Source organism: Acanthochromis polyacanthus, chromosome 5, assembly GCF_021347895.1.
Source record: "Acanthochromis polyacanthus isolate Apoly-LR-REF ecotype Palm Island chromosome 5, KAUST_Apoly_ChrSc, whole genome shotgun sequence".
In the NCBI taxonomy this organism is placed as follows: domain Eukaryota; kingdom Metazoa; phylum Chordata; class Actinopteri; family Pomacentridae; genus Acanthochromis; species Acanthochromis polyacanthus.
In genome coordinates, this window is record NC_067117.1 from 29,317,491 (window position 1) to 29,337,752 (window position 20,262).

At 40.0% G+C, this 20,262-nt stretch overlaps 1 protein-coding gene across 1 annotated transcript; it reads left to right on the forward strand.

Annotated features, from left to right (window-relative positions):
• The first annotated feature begins 987 nt into the window (after positions 1 to 987).
• Positions 988 to 20,224, forward strand: mfsd4aa (major facilitator superfamily domain containing 4Aa). The gene is made up of 10 exons (XM_022219933.2): positions 988 to 1,286; positions 11,259 to 11,457; positions 12,112 to 12,360; positions 13,092 to 13,221; positions 13,300 to 13,415; positions 14,440 to 14,613; positions 17,504 to 17,651; positions 17,993 to 18,063; positions 18,274 to 18,394; positions 19,970 to 20,224. The coding sequence occupies exons 1-10, from the start codon at positions 1,054 to 1,056 to the stop codon at positions 20,020 to 20,022; spliced, it is 1,494 nt and encodes a 497-aa protein (XP_022075625.2). The 5' UTR covers positions 988 to 1,053; the 3' UTR covers positions 20,023 to 20,224.
• The last annotated feature ends 38 nt before the right edge of the window (positions 20,225 to 20,262 follow it).

Here is a 20,262-nt window from a genome sequence, read left to right on the forward strand (position 1 = left end):
ACCTTTTGTCGTTTCTGTCCATCCATCCATCCATTCTCTATACACCGCTGTATCCTCACTAGGGTCGCGGGGGGTGCTGGAGCCTATCCCAGCTGACTCAGGTGAAGGCAGGGGACACCCTGGACAGGTCGCCAGTCTGTCACAGGGCTACATATACAGACAAACAATCAAACTCACATTCACACCTACGGGCAATTTAGAATAATCAATTAACCTCAGCATGTTTTTGGACTGTGGGAGAAAGCCGGAGTAAACGGAGAAAACCCACACATGCACAGGGAGAACATGCAAACTCCATGCAGAAAGATCCCATTTGAACCGGGGATCTTCTTGCTGCAAGGCAATAGTGCTAACCACTACCTCACTGTGCAGCCCTCATTTCTGTCTCTTACTGATTTTATTTTTTGTTATTCTAAATATAAAATGAAAATAAAATCATTTTTAAAATTTCGTATATCCCCTTTTGATCATGAAAAGGAAAAACGCCTTCTATTTCAATTTAAATTTTGCATTTTAAAACGAAAATCAAATAACCACTCGTTTTTTGTTTTTCAATACCTGTTTCAGAACGGAAAATCCAATTGCCAAAATATACACGGACTGTAAAAAACTGTAGCTACATGTGGACAATGTAAACCTCTTTTACTAACTTTAAATAATCAATGTTGACAAACTAGCAGTTAATAATTTAATAAGATGTGCAGGACCTTATTTTCGGCTTTGTATAGCTTAAGGACTTAGTTTGTTTTTATATAACAGATAAAAAGTCTCCTCTAATCTATTCTCTAAATGTACATTATTAATCTAAATGCTTCATCACAATGCCAGAGGAGGATACAGGCAGCTTATGTTCTCTCAGCTGTGAGAGAAAAACTAAAAGAGGGCGGTACAGTCAGACATCAGCCAATCAGCTTCCAGCCAGTCAATAAGATAACTGGCTCTAAAGTGGAGCAGTCAGGCTCAGGGACTTTTGGACACTATTTACTTTCTGTGCTCAGCTGAGGGTGACAGAAATGAGCAGCTGGCAGCTGTGAGGCCTCTCAGGACTTAGACATGAAACTGCTGGATGAGCGGATCTGGTCACTGTTTCAGCGCCACTGGCAGCAGACTCTCACCTACTGGAGTGTGTTCTTCAGCTTCGGCCTGTGCATCGCCTTCCTGGGACCCACCATCCTGGACTTGAGGTGTCAGACCCAGTCCACTCTGCAGCAGATCACCTGGGTCTTCTTCTCCCAGCAGTTCTTCCTGCTGGTGGGCAGCAGCTTGGGAGGCCTCTTCAAGAAAACGTGAGTGTGGTTAGTGACAATTATTGTTGCGCTGTGTTAATGTAGCTGACAGGGTGTGGGAGGTGTGTTGTCATATCTTAAGGTATTTACATAATGTTCCTGCAATATTTACATAAAGACTAACTGCAGCTGTAGTAATGGGAACTTTATAGTTACAGCAGTCTACTGTATGTATATATACACCACGGAATATTACTAAACATCATTATTCAATCTAATATCCTGACTTTCTAGTGCATTGGGTATATTGTTTGATCAGTTTGATACTTTATCATTTTACCAAATTAAATATGTTTATATATTACAGCTTGGAAACATGTGGAACAGCAGAGGTTACTTAATTTATTCTGTGCAGCTTCAAACATGTCACATTCACATTCTGTGAAGATTTAGAAAAAATAGTGAAAGCAATGCCCCTTAAATCTGAAATAATTATAATGGGTGATTACAACATGGATTGGTTCGACATAAAGAAAAAGAAAAAATTAAAAAATGTGATGATTAAATACGATTTTACACAAGTAGTAAAAGGAGCAACAAGAATCGCTAAGACAAGTAAAACACAAATTGATTTAATTTTCACAAATAAAGAGGAGCGCATTCAAAATCATACAACTTCCTAACAGGATTGTCTGACCATAACATGACTCTTATAGTAAGAAAATTATCCAAGAAACGCTTTGCTAAATTTGAGAAATCTAAAGTTAGCGCAATAATTATTCCCAAAAAGGATATCCCAAAATTAGATAATGAGTTACAAAAAATAAATTGGGAAAGCCTAGTGTGGGACGATGTGGATAGTAGCTGCAGGCAAATTATGAATAAAACAGAAAGTGTTGTAGGTAGGTTTCTAAAGAAGTGCAAAAATGGTAAACAGAAAATACTACCCTGGATTAGTGAATCTGTTAAAAAATTAATGAAACAAAGAGACCAAGCCTTAAAAAAGGCAATCAAAAGTAAACTCTATACTGACAGGATTATATACAAAAGTCTCAGAAATCGTGTGCTTAAAGACATGAGAGTCGCCAAAAGTAATTTTTATGTCTCCACAATCACGCAGGCTCGAGGAAATCCATCCATGATGTGGAGAACAATAAATAATATTGTCAAACCAAAAGGAAAGCAAGTGAATATGTATGAACTTAAAATTGGAGATGAGCTTGTAAATAATAGTACACAGATAGCACAGGTATTTAATAATTATTTTGTTTCATCCGTTGAGGAATTGGCTAACTCCCATGACTTGAGGGTAGACTATCAGCAATTAAAAAATGAAAATAGTAATAGGTTTTTACTTGAAGAAGTAACTGAATCAGAGGTGCTGAGAGTGATAGAAACAATTAATAATAGCCATGCTAAAGATCTTTTTAATATTGAGGCTTCACTTCTTAAGAGGAATAAAGAAATATTGGTAAAACCCCTAACTCATTTGGTTAATCTTTCCTTTAAAAAAGGAGAATTTCCAAATGACTGGAAACGATCAAGGGTTATACCCATATTTAAATCTGGAAAAGCAAATGAAGTTTCTAACTATAGACCAATTAGCATTTTGCCGATCTTCTCTAAAGTGTTGGAGAAGATCGTAGCAAACCAATTAATGTCCTTTTTACAGTGCAACAACACACTGCATCCTCTGCAGTTTGGATTCCGGCCTCGACATTCAACCGAAACTGCCAATTGCTATTTTATTGAACAACTTCAATTAGCAATTGACAAAAGAGAAGCAGTCGGAGCAGTCTTTTTGGATTTAAAAAAGGCCTTCGATCTGTTAAATCACAATGTACTTCTACAGAAATTATCTAGGTTAAACTTTGATGAAATAACATTGCAATGGTTTAAATCATATTTGCAGCAAAGACAACAATGTGTAATAATAAATAATGAAAAATCATCTTATTTAGCTCTAAATACAGGAGTCTCACAGGGATCTATACTTGGTCCACTTCTCTTCTCACTGTATATAAATGATTTACCAAATATCTGTCCCGGTGCTGGTTTCCAGATGTATGCAGACGATGCAGTTGTTTATGTGAGCAGTAAAAATGTTGAAGCCATAACTGCCCAGCTGCAGAGTCATTTAGATGCTGTGTCAGTTTGGTTTCAAAATTCAGGGCTCACCTTAAATGTCAATAAAACAGTGTCAGTTTGCTTTTCCTCAAGATGTCGTCCATATGAGGAACTGCACCTGACAATTAATGGTCAAGTCATTGAACAAGTAAAGGAAGTAAAATATCTGGGTCTGATTTTAGACTCCCATTTAACATTTGAAAGTCATATTAAAAAGATAATAAGAACAGCCAAGGCAAATCTGTACACCTTTCAACACATAAGGGACTGTTTATCATTTCAAGCAGCAAATGTGTTTATGCATGCTATGATTTTTTCCCATCTCAGTTATTGTATAACCTCCTGGTCACAGGCAACGATCACAGCAATTAGTCCAGTAAGAATGATCTGTAATAGAGCCTTGAAAATACTGGCTAGAAAATCTGTTAGAACCCACCATTGTGAAGTTTTGCAGAGGTTGCACTTTCTTAGTATTGAAAATTTTATAAACTTCTGTAATTTAAAACTAATGTATAAATGTCTGTACAATCAAGCCCCTGAGGTTCTTGGACAGTTCATTGTTCCACTTAGAGCAACAGGCTCAAGAACACGCGGAGCCTTTAATGGGAATGTGAAAGAGCCTAGGAGAGACACTGTGTTTGGAAGATCTGCTTTTTCTGTTAAGGTTGCTAAACTGTGGAACTCTCTGTCACGCGAACTGAAACAAGACCTAGATCTAGGGGCTTTTAAAAATGAACTGAAGCGGGTTTTAAAAGGGGATCAGGTCTGCAACCATTTTTAGATTGATCAAAATGTATTTGTTTTTGTATTAATGTTGTTGTTGTTGTTTTGTTTGTTTTTCTCTTTCTCTCTTCTGTAAAAGCCCTTCTAGGGACGGACTTTGCAAATTAGCTCTGGCTATAAATGTCATAGTGTTATACATGTTTATTGTATACACTGGTCCCTATTAAATAAACAATAAATAAATAAATAAATTCACAAAGCCCACTCTGGACTGATACCACTAAGAATTTTAACATTCTACACCAGGGGTGTCAAACTCATTTTGGTCCAGGGGCCACATACGACCAAATTTGATCTCAAAGGGGCCAGACCAGTAAACTTATAGCATAATTACCGAGAAGTAACAATAAGTCTAAGTTTTTCCAGTGTTTTAGTGCAAAGGAGAACAAGTATATTAGAAAAATCTTTATACGTAATGAACTGTCCTTTTAAAAATTATATTAGAAACAACCAGAGATTAAAGTTAGTGCAATTTCAACAACACTATGACTCAGTTTAACATTTATTTGTGTGCATTGTGCATTACAACTGATCACAGTGATTGTACAATGACACAACATATTTAGTCACAGGTAACTTAAAAACGTAGTCCTGGAATTTAAAAAAAAATATCAAGCTTATCAAGACAGAAATTTTTTGAAGTCTGTTTTCCACATCTGGAAAGTAATTGTGAACACCTAAATTAACTTTGCACACCTTTAAATCTTAAGTAGCAGCTATTTTATACAGACAGTTAAGAAAGTAAAGTTGTCACCTGCCTTGTTTATGTATAAAATGTATATATAAAATATACATAAAAAACTACATACATAACATGGATTCATCCATTAGAAATAATTTTCCACTGAACCAAACACTTCTGTAGTGAATCTGAAGACCAACACTGAATTTCACAGTATTTACTGCAGCAAGTTTTCGTTTAGCAGATGTTTTTTTTCCTAGGGCAACAATGTTTAAAGCAGCATTTTACAGGATTTATTCTTGCTTCGTATTTGCTCCTGAAATTTGACATCTTTTAGCCTGCAAAAGTGCATCAGTATCAGGCATCATGTCCTGAGCAGCAGCCAGCTTCAGCATGTCAGTTAAGTGCTTATGTGTGAGCTTTGTGTGCAGTTTTATTAATTCTTCATTACTGAGAAAACTTGCTCACAAAGATAGGTCGTCCCAAACGTGCACAACATTTTTGCAGCCAGTGCTGTTAATTTAGGGTAGCCTGGAAGGAGATGCTGATCAAATGTTTCCAAGCCCACAGAGGCAAATCTGTCCTTCAGTTCTACATCACACTGCAAATCCATTATTTCAAGTTGCATGTCAGAGGGCACATCAGAAGCTTCGACTGTGAATGGTGAGCGGAAAACTGCCAATTCTGTCTCAAGTTCGCTAAAGACCTGAAATCGTTTCTCAAACTCTCACAGCAATCCCGTAATCTTGTCTTTGTACTGGCTCATGTCAGCATTGACGCTGGCTGCGCATACAGTGCCTATCATAAGTATTCACCCCCTTTGATGGTTTACCCTTTTATTGCTTTCATAGATCAATCATGGTCAATAAAATTTGGCTCTCAACACAAAAAAATTATTGGAAAAAACTCTTTAATGTCAAAATGAAAACAGATTTCTATAAAGTAATGTTAATGAAAGAAAATTATATAAATGAAAATAATTGTTTGCATAATTATTCACTCCCTTGTTAATTTAATGGTCTAATTCAATAGAGGTCCATCAAATTGTTACCAATAGTCTCACAATTAGTGAAATGAAGATCACCTGAGTGGTGTGGGTGTGTTTCAAGTGACTGAGTTGTAAAACAGAGAGTGGTTGATCAGTATTCCTGGCTACCATTACACCATGAAGACAAAAAAATTCCAAGGCACTGAACATCCCCGGAGTTCAGTGAAATCAATTATCAAGAAATGGAAGGAATATGGCACTTGGGTGAATCTGCCTAGATCAGGCCGCCCTCGTAAACTGAGTGACCGTGCAAGTAGGAGACTAGTGAGAGAAGCCACCAAGACCCCTACAACTACTCTGAAGGAGTTACAAGCTTCAGCTGCTGAGATGGGAGAGACTGTGCATGTAGCAACTGCTGCCCGGGTTCTTCACCGGTCAAAGCTTTATGGGAGAGTGGCAATGAGAAAGCCACTGTTGAAGAAAAGTCATATTAGATCTCGACTAGAGTTTGCCAAAAAGCACGTGGAAGACTCCATGGTCAAGTGGAAGAAGATTCTTTGGTCTGATGAGACCAAAATTGAGCTTTTTGGCCATCAGACAAGACGCCATGTTTGGTGGAAACCAAACACTGCACATCACCAAAAACACACCATTCCCACTGTGAAGCATGGTGGTGGCAGCATCATGCTGTGGGGATGTTTCTCAGCAACTGGACCTGGAAGGCTTGTAAAGATAGAGGGCAGAATGAATGCTGCAAAATACACTGAAATCCTGGGGGACAATCTTTTTCAGTCTGCAAGAGAACTACGTCTTGGGAGAAGATTTATTTTCCAGCAAGACAATGATCCTAAACATACTGCAAAAGCTACACAGGAATGGTTAAAAAAGAACCAGGTAAATGTTCTGGAGTGGCCGAGTCAAATCCCAGACCTCAATCCTATAGAGAATTTGTGGCTTGACTTGAAAAGGGCTGTTCATGCCCGATACCCGCGCAACCTGACAGAGCTTGAGCAGTTTTGCAAAGAAGAATGGAGCAAAATTGCAGTGGGCAGATGTGCAAGACTGACTGAGACCTATCCACACAGACTCACTGCTGTGATTGCAGCCAAAGGTGCATCTACTAAATACTGACTTGAAGGGGGAGACTAATTATGCAAACAATTATTTTCATTTATATAATTTTCTTTCATTAACATTACTTTATAGAAATCTGTTTTCACTTTGACATTAAAGAGTTTTTTCCAATAAATGTTTTTTGTTAGGTGGATTGCAACAAACTGCAGACCCATTAGTGTCGTCGAGGACACAGGCTTTACTAAAGTTTTACAAGTTGCCTCTCAAGACTCATTGTACAGTGCTCCGTCAAGAAGCACAATAATGACAAAAATTCGTGGGCTCTATGAAACTGAAAAAGAAAAAAAGCACGAGCTTAACCTTTTCTCGCTGCGTCAAAGGCCTGTGGGCTGCCTGAAGTTAGCCCAAATGATCAGTAAATCACGGGGGCGGGACATGACACCTGTCAATCACTTACAAGAACAAAATGAATGAAAGCCACTGCTGTGTTAACTCGGTGCTATTGGTCAAAAGTCAGTGGCCTGTGGGCTGCCTGAAGTTAGCCCAAATGATCAGTAAATCATGGAGGGGGGACATGACACCTGTCAATCACTTACAAGAACGAAATGAATGAAAGCGGACTGTATCTGCTGGGGCTGTAAAAAATAAGCCCATTTAGAGATATTCTATGTTTTTCTTTTGACTGATTGGTTGCTACCTTTGTTTTCACCTAAACTTAAAACAATCTGTTGTAAGTTATTTGAAAAATAATTATTGTTCTGTAAAGTTGGTACAGTGTCTTAATTAGCAAAACTTCAGTGTGAACTAGATTAGAGTAAAATCTTGACCCTCCAGTAAAACGTGCTTATGCGATCACATGAATTCCCGCATTAATCACCAAATTGCCGCTGAGGAGAGTCAATTATTTCCCAAAAGGCCGCATAATCCCCGCAAAACAGCGCATAATTCCCGCAAGAATCTCACATTTCCATGAAAAAAAAGAGAAATATGCGGGTCCCGCTTGATTTCACAATTTCTGCATAAAATGAAAAAACTATAACCAATATAAATGGAGTTGTGAGTGAGTTTTTATGTGACGCCCGGCCTGACATCATCAGTTCGTGCATTCACACACACAGTAGAAGCACGAGCTGATGCAGAGCGCGGCGCTCAAAGACAAAAAACAACAATGGCGAATGCTCAAAGATCACATTTACCTACTAATATTTCAGCCAGAGACCAGTGTTATGAGAGTGTGTGGCTCCGTTATGAGACAGCGAAAGAGAGAACAGCGTGTGTGTGTGTGTGTGTGTGTGTGTGTGTGTGTGTGTGTGTGTGTGTGTGTGTGTGTACTTGTACTTGCTACATTGTGAGTACCATTTTCTGCATTTAACTATCAAAGTGAGGACATTTTTACAAAGTGAGGACATTTTGGCCGGTCCTCACTTTGAAACAGCCATGTTTGAGGGTGAAGACTTGTTTTTAGAGAACAGGTATGAATTGAGGTTTGGTTAGCCTAGTAACAGGATGTAGGAGAAGAATCACCTTTTTTTCCCAGTTCTTACATATTTCGCATCTTTTTGCATATTTCGCAACTTTTCACATACTTTGCAACTTTCCGCAATTTCCCCGCATAAAATGCCATAAAAACCCCGCATATTTATTCACATAATCAAGGATTTTTGCCCGCGTTTTTCTGGAGGGTGTAAAAATCTACAGGAGATCTATACAGTAGCTGCTATTGTTGACATTGAGGACATGTAACATCTCTGGCAACTTCACAACAATTTTTTAGACCAAAACATAAAATGAAATAAAATATTTATATACAAATAAATAGTATACTGTATTCTCTGCCCAAACTTTGCACATGGCAGCATAAATACAGCTTCATAAAAATATTTAGGTCATGTATTTAGTCAATGAAATGTAACTAAGGAGTTACATTATAAAAGAAAGATGGAATTTTTGTTCAGGATTTGACAGAAATTTTGTTTGTTATTGAGTAGTGCTGGAGGAATCTGAACATTTGATGTCAGTATTAATTATTATGTGACTGATCAAAAATATGGATTTAAAATAAGAATTTACTGACCACAGCGACACCTTTGACGGTTGGACTGAATTCTAAATTTGGCAGGTAAATCAACAGCATTCAAACAACGATGGATTGTTTCAGGTCTGTGTCGGAAATAACTGAACATACATGAGTGTAAAGTGGTTCCTGCAACAGCAAAATAACCCTATTTTGAGACAAAGTCAAATTTTTCCTATATTCCTCTGGGCCTGATATGTGATATGTGGCTCCAAACCTTTCCAGCTTGGTCCTATCACTCTGTAAAACAAACTCAGAGAACTCTTCGGGGCAACATTTTCCACATTTTCTTTCTATGCTCAAGAGAACTTCAAAGTGTTTTTGGTCAAGATTCTTCCGATAGGCTGCTCTGATCCTTTGGCTCATTTTCCTTTCCTTTGCTTTTTCTCAAATTTAGGTCTTTCCTGAACACTCTTGTGTGTCTTTGAACATGAAGAGCCTCAGATTTATGCCTGTATCCCATCTGAAACTAATTCAGTGTCATTTTCAAACACTTCAATGTGTTTTTCAATAGTTTGCCTCACGTACCACTAAGTGATAAAAAAACAACAACACAACACTACATACAGGTTAAATCAATCTCCAATAAATGCCATTGATACAGATTCAGGATGACTAAAAGACATCTGATGTGTAAGCTGTTCTAATCTCAGCAAGGCTGAACCATTTTGATTGTATTTACAGTTGGGTTTCACCCTCTGCTGACTATTGACAGGTGGCCAATCAGCTGAATGTTTTTCTACAGGTCCTTGGTGAATGTATCTTCATAGTTTATTAAGTATTAACTGGGACAAGGTTAAAACCACAGTGGAAAGTTGGCAGCAAATAAACGAATACAAGGTGACGGCAGCGTGGAAGTGTAATGAGGCTGTACGGCTGGAGGGCTGTGATAAAACTAATGGGTAAATAAAAGTTAGTGGAACACAGGAGCATCAAGGTGACTTTACTGAAACAAGAACAAGCTGGAAATCCCCCATTCTAGCTGACCTGGGTGTAGTTACAGAATTGTTGTAGTATTTAGCCTAATCATTGGCAACTATGGCTTCTCTAGGAATAGGGTGAGTGCAGGATAGCAGATGGAGAACAGGCAAAGAATATGTTAAAGAACAATAAACACTTTGGAGATTGGTGAGGCCAGCGACTGGAGATTAGAGACGTGTAGCTCTAGATCCAGAGATACCTACAGAGAGAACAAAACACTACAAAGAGAGAAAACATCAAGTTAGTGACAAGCAATGATGGTGTATAATTATGGAAGACAGAAAGACAAGAGTAGGGGAGAGGAGCCCAGTGCATCACGGGAGCCCACTGGCAGTCCAAATCTATAGTAGCATAGCTAAGGGACAGTTCAGGTGATCCTGGACAGCTCTAACTATAGGTTTTATCAGATAGGTAAGTTTTAAACCTAATCTTAAAAATAGAGAAGGTGTCTGCCTCCCAAACCCAAACTGGGAGCTGATTCCACACCAGAGGAGCTGATAATTGAAGGCTCTGCTTCCTATTCTACTTCTGGAAACTCCTGGAACCACAAGTGAAGCTGCAGTCTGAGAGCAAATGGGTCTGTTAGGATGATGTCTTACAATGAGGTCTTTTAGATACAATGGAGCTTAGTAGAGTGAAGCTAATATGGGAGAAATATGGTCTCTCTTATTGGTTCCTGTCAGAACTCTGACTGCAGCATTTTGTATCAGCTGGACGTCCTAAAGAGAATCATTGGGACATCCCCACAATAACAAATTACAATAGTCCAGCCTAGAAGTTACAGATACATGGACTAGAATTTCAGCATCACTTTGAGACAAGACGTTCTTTATTTTTATATTATTATGTAGCTGAAAGAAGGCCGTCTTAGAGACTTGTTTTATATGTGTGTTAAAGGACATACCTGGAACATAAATCACTTCAAAGTTTCCTTACTATAGAAGCAAGATAAAGCCAACTATTTGGGTAAATAGTATGTTTCTGAGGTGTTTAGGTCCTAAAACAACATTTTCAGTTTTGTCTAAATTTAGAAGAAGAAATTACAAGCTATCCAGATCTTTATGTCATTAAGACATGCCTGGAGTTTGACTAAATAATTAGTGTCATCTGGCTTCACAGATAAATATAACTTGGTGTCATCTGCATAACAATGGAATTTATGCAGTGATTCCTATTAGTATTGCCTAATGGGAGCATGCACAAAGTAAATTGTATCGGTCCTAACACAGAACCCTGCAGAACTCCATAACTAGGTGGAAGATTGCTTCAGTCTAAATATTCTGCATAATACTGATGTTGTTGCATTATTTCTGTCTTCTCCAGCCTCTTGTCCTCCCTGTCAGCCCTCTTCTCCTGCACGCTCCTCATCTCACTTGTGTTTTCCATCATACCGCTATGTCACAATGTGGTACTGCTGTCCGTTGCCATGGCGCTGGCTGGCATAGCCATGGGGGTGATCGACACTGTCGCCAACCTGCAGCTGGTGAAGCTGTACCAGAAGGACTCAGCTGTCTTCCTGCAGGTCAGAGAGATGTGACTGTTTGTGTGTGCTGTGTGTGACAAAACTTGTCAAACCTGTTGTAATAACATAGTGTAACAGTTTCAACATTTTCATTTGAACAGTGGGTCCTTTGTCCTTGGTAATGACGTTTATAAGATGATTATTTGTCATTTTGATTTACTGTATTGTCTGGTTTAATCTGGTGTCCTTTGCCTTTGTCTTGTGTCCAAACACGTCAGGATTTGCTTCAATATTAAGATCATGTTTGTCAAACGAGCGTGTGCTTTTGTTGGAAAGTACTGCAGTGATTAAAGCAGCTTTAAACTAAGTAAGAAGCTTTGTGAAGCAAGGGGGAGCTGCACATTTAAGCAATAATTCTCTGTAGGTTTGTCTTTATGAGTGATATAGTTGCATACATATCTGATTTGTCTTGCCTCTAAGATATTTTGGATCTTTTATCCCATAATAGATAACATGAATAAAGATATTCATTCTAGAATTACAGCGTTTCCCTTTTGTATAAGACAAATAACTAAATTATTAGAATTATTTGCTAAAATACACGTAAAAATCATACACTCAAGTTTGCACTTCTACCCAGCCCAATGATCTTTAACCTTTGTAAGGCCCTCAGGCCACCAGACTCCATAATCTACATCCATTGTCTGCCCCCAGGCTTTGCATTTCTTCATAGGTCTGGGAGCTCTGGTCAGCCCCCTGGTTGCTGATCCTTTCCTGTCAGATGATAACTGTGTCCTGGGAGCCAACTGGACGGCCAACTCATCCTCGGACCTGCAGCATCTCCGCAGCACTCTAGCCGGACATGGAGCTGCACTGCACAACATCTCCCAGTATCCCCTGAACACCGAGGGTGTCATCGTCACCTATGTGTCGTACGCATTCTGGATCATGGCTCTCATCAATGTGAGTCCATGTCTTTCCTAAATGTGCCATATTTGTTGATAACACTACAGTCTAGTGCCCTAAAAGCCAAAGCACAGTATTTATACTTTGCTTTCACAGCTTATACAGTTTTAGCTGAGTGTCTTTGCAATGCAGCTCATTTTTTCCACCTGTTTCATTGTAATTCCTGCTTTGTGGCTTTGTACGGCAGTAGAATAGTAATTTTTATATAGTCAAACAAATGTAACCTTTAAATTGTAGCACTTAAAAAGGCAAAGTGTGTAATTAAATGTGGCATTAATGCATAATGTGTAATTAGCTGGTGATGCTGAGGGCTTCTAGGACCTGCAGGCCAACAAGAAAAAAGCAAGACTTAGCAACAGTGATTCACCTTATTCAAGTAAATCTTTCTAGAAAAATAATTCTGCAAAAACGTTGATTAAGCTCATGTAATTTGTGTATCTAATGGCTGGAATTTCCATGCAGTGTTGAACGATTTTACATGAGAAATGAAGTTAAATGTCATAATGACATGCAGTTTACCCTTCTCAGAAGTGTTTGCATTTCTTCAGACAGCTACCAGTTGTCTCCACTTAGATAAAGCAATAAACTTCCAGAGCAGGATCTGTTTGACCTGATAAGACAGCCTGGACTCCACTTTTATGACATGAGGTTTCACAAACTGAATCAGCTGACAGGAAGTGTTGCCTGCTCGCTTGGCGGACAATAGTCTCTTTATGTGTGCTTGGCAGCTCCCTGTTCCAGCAGCAGTGCTGGCATTGATGTATCATGAGAGGTTGCTGCCTTGTTCCAACAACAGTCCACGCCTGCTCAACAAGGAGTCTCTGTCCAGTTCGAGCTCTGCTGAGGACGGTGACCAAGGTATTGCATGTTTCTGCTCGCTCATGACCTCTCTGTCGGAATGAAATGACAGAGCTTTGAGTTTCCTTGTCTCTGCAGAACACGGGAATGTGTTTAGCTGCTGTCACCCTTCCAAACTCCGGGGTCGCCCTGCTACTTTCTTCATCCTCCACACTCTGGGCGGAGCTATCCTCTTCATCACTGATGGAATTATAGTGAGCTTCCCACCCAACTTTACACTCACACACGCTATAGTACATGCCAAGGAGTCTCAAGAGGGGTAGGGGCCACTGTCAGCAATTTAATTACTGAAAATCCCATTATGACTGACTGAAAGCTGCATCAAAAATACCACTCATTCTCAGAGCCAAAAGTTGAGTCAAAACTAATTCAAATTTGCACCTTTTGCAAGATTTCACTGTGACTTTTTCTTCCTGAGCATGGGTGATGTCTATAAATAAAAATGCGTAATTCTCCTTAGAAATCATAGAAAAAAAATCTTGGACTCCCTTAAGAATCAACACATTTTCATGTTTTCCTCCATATCAGAGGATTCCAGTGATAGCTTTGTGTAAATTAATGTGCAATTCCACCTCAGTTCACCAAGTTTTAGAAAAAGTTCATGCCTGATCATTTTCAATTTTTCAGATTTTCTTGAACAAGTTGTGATTGTTAAATGAATTAAAACACATCTTGATAAAGAAATCTCTACCAAGTAAACAGACAAGTCATAAACATGGATGAAGTGGCTTATGGTTAGCCTAGCCATGCTAGATCCCATGTTTCTGACGGCACAAGGGTCTAGGGAAGCTTGACAGGGAGGGAGGCGGGCTAAAAGGTTGTCTATCAAATCCCTCTGCAGCAATTGGGTAGGTGTACAACCAATCAACGCAACGAATAGGCTGACGTAGTTCCGAGAGCATCGGCGGATTGTGGCTAAGTCCCATTAGCTTCCCAACCAGCGGAGCCGCAGAGCCAACTGGTCACTTGGTGATCTGAGGCAGAAAGAAACAAACAAGAACTGCACAAGCTGGTTCGACATGTGTATATTGCTACCAGCTTGTCAAAATGTAGGCAAATATAGGCTACAAAAAACGTTTGCCACAATACAATTCACTGAAGATATTTGCAACATTACTGTGTACTTAAGTTTTTGAAACCAGCAAAGCATTATCAAAAGTGATTATCAAACATCTAGGTCTCTGCTCTTGCTAAACGTCTGGGTTTCTCGTCCTGCAGGGCTCCTACGCTGGCTTCGTCTACACCTACGCCGTGTCGCCGCCTCTGCTGATGGGCCATAAGACGGCCGGTTGTCTGAATAGTGTTTTCTGGGCCTCCATCACAGTAGGAAGACTGGCTTCCATGTACCTCTCCTACAGATACACACCGCCCAGGCTGCTCACCTTCAGTCTGGTATGAATCCATATTTAAAAAGAAAAATCCACCCTAAAGAGAACACAGTAGTTGGCATCAAGAGTCGAGCTCAACAGGTGAACGTCAGGCTTTGTGTGTCGCACTGAGTAGCATTTTCTAGTGGAAGTAATAAAAGCTAATGCAAACCATTCAAACCAAATATTTGAACTGGGTGTGGATGCAAATGATGAGATTAGGTGGCACCACTAAGAGGAGGCTCATTGTCTAAGTACACAAACTTACATCTTTCAGCTAAATGCTGCCATGCTTACCATTTATTTAAGGCACTTTTAGAACCCATATTAGAGCACTGACATTTAACTGCTTTTCTGTTGTATGGACTCCATCTGTCTCTGTTACACACTCATTCAAATCACACAACAGGTAACTTGGAGATATGTAAACCCTGGCCTGGCTACTAAAGCTACAATCAATGTTTAGCTCAGTTTCACATTTTAATTACTCTCATTCACACCTACTTCACACCATTATCAGTCAGCTGTGGGTAGCTCTGTTTTATACATCTGTTACAATAGCTCATCTGGAAGCACAATAAATTAAAGATCTAAAGTTTCCTGCTTCAGTCCTGGGTTTCAACACTTGGATAATACTGTCTGGTGTGAATCTTAAGCAAGGCTTTCCAAAGCTGCATTTAGCTTTGCACTGTCTAGTAAGAGTTACCTTCTAAATCTGGCATTGCAACATCCCCTCCATGGTTCTTTTATAGATTATTAAGCTTTATATGCTAATCTGTTTTGTGTTTGTTGGCCACCATAAATTATATTGAAATTGTGATATGTCTTTTGAAAATGTTCCAGTTTCTTGCCCCTCTTGGCCTCTGTAGTCACGGCCCTTCAGTACAAGACACTGTAGCTCAGTTGGGAGAGCATTAATTAAGTAATTAAAGGACCAAGTTTTAATCCTGGCATTTGAGCATCTTGGGAAACAGGCTGGGATCACAAGGCCTTGGTAGCTTGTGGTTCAGTGCTGCTGTCTCAATAGCAAGCAGTTCCAAAGCCGATTGCGTTTTGTCTGTGCAATGGCAGTAGGAGCTTCATTTGAACTCAACTGGACTACTCTTTTAGGCTTTTGAAGATATTTCACCTTCATCCAAGAGGCTTCTTCAGTTCTAACTGATTAATGGGGGGTATCAGAATATATAGTCACTCCAGGTCACACGGCTAATGGCCCAATAACGTCACAGGACTCGCATGCCACTAGGTGTGATTGTTGTAAAATCAGGTGGTCCACCAACAAGGACAGCAATCATGGTGATGGGGCATACCAGTTTACACAATAAAGGATGTGAATCTGCCCAGTCAGGAGTGAAACGACATGATGGAAAAACTTTCTGGGGAGAGACCTAATCACTGCATTATAGGTGTTTGATAAATGGTGTCACAAACCCCTCCTCTATTTAAAGTAGGGCTGGTCCAAATAGCAATTTCTGGGGTCCAGATATTCAGGCCCAATTAAGGGCAAATATCCGAATATTTGTCTCGGCGGCCACCAAACTAGGGGTGGAGGGGGAAGTCTGACAGCACTAGCATAGCATTAGCATGGATATCTCCATCTTCAGCTTTTGTCTTCTGTTTAGGTTAGGCGAAGTGAAGCGTGACGTTTGGGTTAATAGGTTCGCGTGATGCAGCAGGAGGTGGAGGGCGGATCCGAGTATTTGAATCTCAAAATACCACCACAACTACCGAATATTCGGATATTCAGGCCCAGCCCCAATTTCAAGATGGCTGCTCCAAATTGACATAGATGGCTTCCTTCACTACTCTCTCCAACTATCTCTTCTCTGTACAAAATGTGGACACTGCTGTCCTCAAAGGAATGTCCTCTATCCTTCAGATGCAGGTGGACTGCTGAGCCTTGTCCTGAGGAGCTGGGTCTCCTGTGTTGAGCCTTGTGAAGCAGTTCTTTAGTCTCCTCTATGTTCAAGTCTGTGAACTCTTCGCTGCATTGGACCACATACACAACATTGCTCCACTTGTGTGTTGGTGTTTTATCCTTGGGGCGAACCAGTGTTTTTCGTAGAGTGTTGCTGGGTCTGAAATGCACCGGGATGTTCTGTTTGGAGAAAATTCTCCTGAGCTTCTCAGATGCTCCAGCTAGGTATGGAATAACAATGTTGTTCCTCCTGTTTTCTTCACCGTTTGTTGTGGTATTGTGCTTCCTAGATCTTTTTGTGGATTTAATGAAGGCCCAGTTGGGGTAGCAACAGATCCTCACTGCTTTCCTGATGTGAGAATGCTCCTTCCCCTTTCCCTCTGTGTTGGAAGGAACATTCTCAGCCCGGTGCTTTAGGTTCTGATGACCCCCAGTTTATGTTTCACTGGATGGTGGGAATCAAACGGTAATTTGATCAGTAAAAATCAATGGTAGTGTCATTTAGACAGCCCATTCTGTAATATGTCTCACAATCATCCTGTTATAGGGTATAAAAAAAAAACACTGACTTATTTGTCTTAAACCAAACAACTGTCTTGGCTGAGCAGAGCATGAAGCTTTGGCGATCTCTCAAAATTGGTGGAATCTGCATGCAGGGAGATGAGCACTGTGATTAAAATGGACAAACCATTGAAAAAAAAAAACCTAGCAGGACAGGCAAACTGGAGCCAAAACCTTTCAGTGTTGCAGGTTGCTGACCCAGAGGAAGCTGCTTCCCATAATGGATAGGATATTCAAACAAGCAACATGTAGATAGCAGAAGGAGAAGAAAAAGTGGTCGAATGGCAGGATTACACCTGCAGTCTACATCCGATCACTCAGACTAGTCGCACAAAGGTCGAACTTGTATTCTACTGCTGTTACTTTTGGGTTAACAAAATAAATGGATGCTTTTGTTCAAGTTCAGTTTTGTGCTCTGTGTGTGCTTTTCTCTCAGGTGGGGGTCATAGTGGTCCAGTGTCTGCTGTTGATTTTCTACACCAGCTCTGTGTTCCTGTTCATCAGTACCTGTGTTTTGGGTCTGTGCATCAGCAGCGTGTTTCCCTCCATGCTGGCCTTCACAGAGGACATATTAGAATATAAAGGTAAAGTAACACACACATTCCTACATTTGGAAGGCAAATACTGCACATGGAGGTTTAAAAAAATGACTTACATACATTTATAAATAAAATAAATGTTAAATAAAAAGCAAAAAGGTGAAATTGAAATGAATAAACAAAAGTGCATCATTAATCCACGAGTAAAATCAATATTAATCAGAGAAATAAACAAAATATATGTATTTCTACATTTTGTCTTTGTCTGTTTTGAGCTTTACAGTACAGTTAATTTATTGTGTTTGAAATATGCATATATATTTCTGTTTGAATTTTAGCATTTATCTAGTTGTAGATTATTTTTGTCCGTCTGTTGTGTGTTTAAGGTTGTGCGACAACAGTGCTGGTGACCAGTGCCAGCACAGGAGAGATGCTGCTGCAGCTGCTTGTCGGATCAGTAAGTAAATGTTTACTGGAGCTTCCTGAGTTACCTTTTAATCACATTCATGATTCACTTAAACACAGTGCTTCCACATTCAGTGTTTTACATTGGTTTTTCAGGCTTATTTCTACACATTTCTTACATCTTTTGAAATAATTGTATTTGCCTCACAGGATGGTATAACTTGCTGTCTCATTATTGTGGATTGTGTGTCCGTCTGTGCAGGTGATTCACAGTCAGGGCAGTTACTCCTTCCTGCTGTGTTGCACAATAGCATCATTCATTGGCTTCTGCCTGTTCCTGCTGCTCCTGTACGTCCAGCGCATCCACGGAAACCATCAGACAGGTGAGCACCAGTGTTTCAAATAGCAAAACACTTTGTGTCAAATAACGGAAAAAAAGAAGCAAACAAGTACCTCTGGTCCAGACTGTCTTCATGCTTCCTTTTGAGTCTCTGCATTAATGTTGTCTACATGCACAAGCAGTAGATAGACAGTAGAAGGGGTGGCCTCCCCTTCTCTGCCACTACTTCCTGATTTAGTCCATCTTAAGGTTATTGCTGCTCAAGTGTCTGCACATGCATGTGCGGACAGTCGGTCATCACAAACCATTGCAAAGCATGGTGGTGGCAGCATCAGGATGTAGGTATGCTTCTCTGCAGCAGACCCTAGAAGAACTGTGAAGGTGGGCAAAATAATTGCAGCAAAGTATAGAAAAATAATGAAGGACAACCTGATGCAGTTTGCAAGAAGTCAGACTATCTGAAGGTTGTTGCTGCTCAGGTGTTTGTAGATTCATGTGTGCTCTGGTCAGCAGAGAACTACTGCCTCTAACTGATCGATCCACAGAGGCCTTTAAACCCCTCCAAGTATAGCTGTCTCAGTCACAGTTTCAAAGGGAAGCGAGTTCTGTGTGTTTAAGCTGTCTGTGGTACCATCTGCAATTTTTGGGTCAGATGAACATGCACTGCTTCAGCAAAGCCCTGGACACCCATTGGTGTGTTTGGGAAATGCTAGGCAGATACCCCATCAGGGTTCAGTAGTTTCAAGGGTCATTAAAATGCAGTTCAGTTTGGAAAAACTAGATGCAGTCAACAAAAAGGAAAGGGTCTCCCAAGAAGGGCTCTTTGGTGTGATTAGACCAAAATCATCACAGATACACCATGAAGCATGGTGGTGGCAGCATCATGAAGTATGGAGGCTTCTCAGCAGCAGGTCCCGAAAGAATTGTAAAGAGAAAGGGCAAAGTACATAAAATCATGGTAGACAGCCTGATGCGGTCTGCAAAAGCACTGCAACTTGGGAGATTTGTTGTCCAGTAAGACAATGAGCCAAAGCAAACGGCCAAAGATACACAGAAACAGTTTGAAGACAACCAGGTGATTGTTCTAGATTGGCCAAGCAAATGTGCATCCCGCAAAAAACAACAAACAACTTAGCGTGTACTCTTGTAGGCAACTTAAAGCTAATCAAATCCAATCAGATCACCTCTTTGACCACATTTCCAAAGGACACCAGTTGCAAAAAAAATGCAAAAAGTCAGTGAAACTGTATGGATTTTCATCTTTGCTCCCTGGCTGCAGCATTTCTCAGGCCACACTGACATGCTAACAATTGCTCTTTGTAGCTCAGAGCATCTGAACGCAGAAATAGTGTGGAGCACATTTGGGGCTTGAATGTGACATTTTAGTTATCTTGATTTTCCAGGAAGTCTCTGCACACGGGCAGCAGGACAACATTTAAACTGTCTTTTTAAAATAGCAGAACAATAGCTGTTAACAAATATGTTGTAAATATAAGATGTCAAATGTGAAGAAAAAAGCTACAGAACACAAGCTCTGTAAATGTTTTACTTACAGTTGAATGTCAGTCTTCTGGATGCCAATTCTCTTGTGTTCGTCTCCTCACTCTTTACCTCTCAGATTCTTCAAAAAACATGGACATGACAGAAAACCCCAAGACAGGAGGTTCATGATATTTACACCCCCAAGAGACCCGAGTACCACAGCAAAGGGACAACAAAAAACTTGTCTCCTTGTGTGAAGGTTTCTTGTGTACTGTGGAAATCACACACACGGACATTTACGACCCGCTTGCAAGCCTGATGATCAACAAGCAGCTCAATGGACGACCAGTAATTCATTTCTTTTGCACAATTAAACTCTGCTGTAGCTGTGTTTGCAGTTGATTTCTTGAAAGACATGAAAGATACATA